This window comes from Saccostrea cucullata, unplaced genomic scaffold, assembly GCF_032062105.1.
Source record: "Saccostrea cucullata isolate Sc308-1 unplaced genomic scaffold, CSIRO_AGI_Scuc_v1 ctg127, whole genome shotgun sequence".
NCBI classification, from domain to species: domain Eukaryota; kingdom Metazoa; phylum Mollusca; class Bivalvia; order Ostreida; family Ostreidae; genus Saccostrea; species Saccostrea cuccullata.
In genome coordinates, this window is record NW_026940370.1 from 365,643 (window position 1) to 369,915 (window position 4,273).

Sequence of the window (4,273 nt, forward strand, 5' to 3'; positions counted from 1 at the left end):
ATCTTATAAAGATGAATAAAATGAAAATTTTTGCATGAAATAAAAATAATTTTCAAGCTTCACTTTGATACATTTCAAATTTAATATTGATTTTTGAAGTTATCCTTCCTGCCTGAGGATCGGATATCCTCTAGGGTTTTTTATATAAATATTTATATTTACCTCCAAAAAAACTTTTTTGAGAGTGTTTTGGAATATTTTGAATGGCATATGGTATACAGTACATGGATTTTCATTTAACTTTCACAAATGTACAAATTTATTAATTCTTTAAGTTGTGTGACGTCATTTTTCAGTCGATTAGTTATCAAAGCTACGCCATTACAAAGATAATAAACATTGTAAATGTGAACTCGACAAAATATTTGGAAAAGGTAGTGTTTGATATTTCATGTTAATTCATTTACTCTTTCACTCCATCTCATTCTCTCTCTCTCTCTCTCTCTCTCTCTCTCTCTCTCTCTCTCTCTCTCTCTCTCTCTCTCTCTCTTTCACTCACTTCATCCCTCTCAAAATAGACAAACGTTTTTTTTTTTTTATATAATTGTTTCTAAAGAAATTGAAAATCAAGGTTTTGGCCACACTTCTAAAATTAAAATATTTCATTGTTATAGCTGCAGATTTGTAGCGTTATGGTTTTTTATAGTAGTCTTGACCATAACGCTACAGACCAGTAGTGCTAAAAAGGTACAATTTACTGCGCAAGATTTTCTGCGCTCGGTTGAGGATAGATATCTGCACCTTCCAGCATTGATCACTCGGCTACCGATTTTTCCCTAAGTCTAGACATATTTTACTACAAACCTGTACATTTTATCCACCTCTTAACCCTCTGTAATCGTCTCTACAGGCCGACGAACTCGATTGTTTTGAATTTTCTGCCATCCGACAGCCATGTTGACCTACTAGCGAGATCTCGCTAAAAGGTCACGTGATATGTGGAATGTGGAACACACGTGTTGATAACGTAAACAAAGTGCCGGTTCCTCGTTTTTCTATCGATTTCGTACAAAATAAAGTTTGACAACACTTTTCTTTGACTTACTCTTATTTTTTAAACACATTTAAATGATTTTTCAGAGAAAACACAAACACTTTCATTTAATTTTTTGTCAAAATATTGGTCTAAATAATCAGAGGCTTCGGGTAGTTGTTGGTTTTGCAGTGTGACAAAATGGCGCGACCCACAAATGTCACCGAAATATTTAACAGCGAAATTAAAGAGCAATTTCATTTCAATTTTGAATTGAAGGAAGAACAGGTACGGGTTGTAGGCAGTATTCTACAACATAATAATACAGTTGGTGTTTTTCCAACAGGGTTTGGTAAAAGCATATGCTATCTTTTACCTCCCTTGATATTTGATAGACTTGATAACCAAGTACACCATACATGTATTGTGGTCTCACCCTTAAAGAGTTTAATGCTTGACCAGTGCAAACATAATGCCAGTCACGGGATCAGTGCTGCGGTTATTCAAGCACAAGATGAAATGTCCTCCGAAGTAGTGGAAGGTATTTATATATAATGTTAGAATTTAAATCAGTGCATTCCTGTATTTCTTTAGAAAGAGTGCAAGAAGGCCAACATTTAAAAACACTGCAATAAATATTTAAATTTTTCCTTAAGAAAAAGTATGTCAAAATATATAGAAACAATATTTACATCATATGTATACACATATGTTTTAAGGAGCCTCTTAAATATTGTTTTTGTTAAATGTAGGAATCAAGAAAGGGACATTTTCTGTGCTATATATGTCTCCTGAGACTTTACTGGATATAGATTCCTGGAAAGACCTGCTGTTGAGTTCTAAGGTTTATAAAGAGAGTGTCTGCCTAATTGCAATAGATGAGGCACACATTATGGAGTCATGGTAAAGAAACTTCACAATCATTCAACAAAAGATAGTTTGATGTGTTTTATTTATTAAAACTTTCCATTGTTTTTTTTTTTTTTTGGGGGGGGGGGGGTTAATTAATGCGTGTTTAAGATAACTCCTCAACCTAAATATTTTTCTTTTGAATGAAATAGAATTTCTATGTTCAAATAAGATAAACAGAAATAATTTAAGCAGAAAATTACTATTGCATGATATTTCAATTCTAATCTACAGGGGTGAAACATTTAGACCTACATTTGCCAGACTTGGCGAGCTGAGGTCCCATTTCCCCAGCACACCCTTTTTATTGTTAACTGCCACATGCACACAACATATCTTGAGGCAAATTACAACAAAGATTCACCTACCCAACTTGAAAATGTTTAGTGCATCTCCTGACAGGTACATTGTACAGATTTCAAACATTTTATTTACAAGACTAAATATACTGGTATGTTATTGTACATGTAAATTATGAATGTATAACACATAATTTTTACAGGCCAAACATATACCTTGAGTGTCAAAGAGCCAGTGACATTTTCAAAGACCTTCACTGGCTATTTGAGGAGGTGAAGGAAAAGGGAATTAAAACTAGGAAGTCTTTGATATATGTCAGGTAACATAATTCATAAAATACATTATACTGATTAAAAAGCACACATTTTCAGTTCAAGATTTTCAAGATACATGCATTATGCATGTACTGTAACCCATTAACCATTAATTGTATGTTTTAAATTAAAATTTTGTAGAAGTTTAAGTAAAGGTGGCTGCCTGTACAGAGACATATTAGGTCATTTGAAAGAGCATGCATTCCATGAGAAAGAGAAAACTCAGCAAAACAGCTTCATTGCACTATATCATGCTGGAATGAATTCCAAAGACTTGAACTATATACTTCATGAAATTTCAAAACCAGACAGTGTCATCAGAATTGCCATATGCACCATTGCTTTTGGCATGGGCATAAACATTCCTGATATTGATGTAGTAATTCATTGGGGTGCTTGTTATTCTATCATGGACTACTGGCAGGAGGTGGGTAGGGCAGGGCGAGATGGAAGGGAAGCTCAAGCCTTATATTTTATTACACCTGGATCACTTTTGCACACAAGTGATGAAATGAAGGAGTTGTGTAGATCAGTAGAGAAGAAGGAATCCAAGTGTTTTAGGCATACTATCTTATCTCATTTTATTGGCCATAACAGCACATCACAACCAGTTTGCACACTTCAGTGCACAGAATGCAACTGTTCATCGTGCAAGTGTTGCTATTTGTGCCGTCAAGATTGTCCGTGTAGGAATGACAAATGAAAGACAAAGTAAGTGACTCTAAATATCATATTTTCAAACACTCATGTACTTCCTCCTATTCATACAAAAATTCTTCATTTTCAAGTGCTTTTACATACTTTTTCAGTCTGTTGTTTAGCTTTTCTGGGTTTTTTATACAAAAATTTTGTGCTCAAAATTAGCATAGCCATGATGGTGCCTTTGTCTGTCTTTATCTTTAAAGAGGTCCTCAGACCTGTACTCCTCCACAAACTTTTTTATTTTAGACATAGAGGAACCGTCTGTTGATGTGGCTTTGGGGATGTAGTCTTGGATCACCTCTTGAAAGATGCTCTCTATTGCCTTTCCCACACTGCCCACTATTTTGCTGCATCTTGATACCTGGGTCTCACTGTACTGTCCATGGCAATTCTTCAGATTGGCTGAAAAGGTAAAATAAATTCTATTGATAATAGCATACAGTTAATAACTTCTTTTGATTATTGCTTTTTTTAATTACATGTATTTATTTTGTAATTTAGTGAATAAAAAAAGTTTGCCTTCACCTTTGAATTCATTGTTTAGGAACTCATTTACAAGGTCTAAGGCTATGTTGTGGCCAGGTTTACCGACAAGATTTGCTGTGCTATTCCATATCATTTCGTGCCTGACTCGTGCTGGAAGCCAACCACTTACTCCTGAAGTATATGGTAAAAATTAAAATGATATATACATTCTTTACATGTACTTGTACAAAATCTCATTTATTGCATTTGGTATTACCTGCCAATAACCGATGACCCAAAATAAGATACTTGTTGTGGTTGTTATTCCAGAAGTGGACCATGTCCAGTCTCCAGTCCACGATGAGTTGGTTACCATCATTTTCACGTTCGGCTAATGTTTGCACCATATGAAGCAGACCCCGCCAAACCATGCACCGACTGTAATTGAACACAGAATCGTGGCTGTCTTGATGTGTCTCTGTGAGTTCCTCTTCTACTGAAAGTAAGATATATATGTATATGCCATATAAATGGAAAACTTATATTCTTTATAGGAAGTATCCAATACATGTTCCTTACCAAAATCATCATCTTCATTTTCTTCATAGTA

At 34.6% G+C, this 4,273-nt stretch overlaps 1 protein-coding gene across 1 annotated transcript; it reads left to right on the forward strand.

Annotated features, from left to right (window-relative positions):
* The first annotated feature begins 1,541 nt into the window (after positions 1 to 1,541).
* Positions 1,542 to 3,296, forward strand: LOC134255222 (ATP-dependent DNA helicase RecQ-like). Its single transcript, XM_062737735.1, has 4 exons — positions 1,542 to 1,876; positions 2,117 to 2,284; positions 2,385 to 2,501; positions 2,638 to 3,296. The coding sequence occupies exons 1-4, from the start codon at positions 1,758 to 1,760 to the stop codon at positions 3,197 to 3,199; spliced, it is 966 nt and encodes a 321-aa protein (XP_062593719.1). The 5' UTR covers positions 1,542 to 1,757; the 3' UTR covers positions 3,200 to 3,296.
* The last annotated feature ends 977 nt before the right edge of the window (positions 3,297 to 4,273 follow it).

What these genes read in the sequence shown, in the direction of transcription:
- LOC134255222 (XM_062737735.1), top strand. Translation starts at nt 1,758, where the DNA reads ATGTCTCCTGAGACTTTACTGGATATAGATTCCTGGAAAGACCTGCTG. An exon ending in GCACACATTATGGAGTCATG is followed by an intron (nt 1,877 to 2,116) that starts GTAAAGAAACTT and finishes TCTAATCTACAG; the next exon opens with GGGTGAAACATTTAGACCTA. An exon ending in AAGTCTTTGATATATGTCAG is followed by an intron (nt 2,502 to 2,637) that starts GTAACATAATTC and finishes AAAATTTTGTAG; the next exon opens with AAGTTTAAGTAAAGGTGGCT.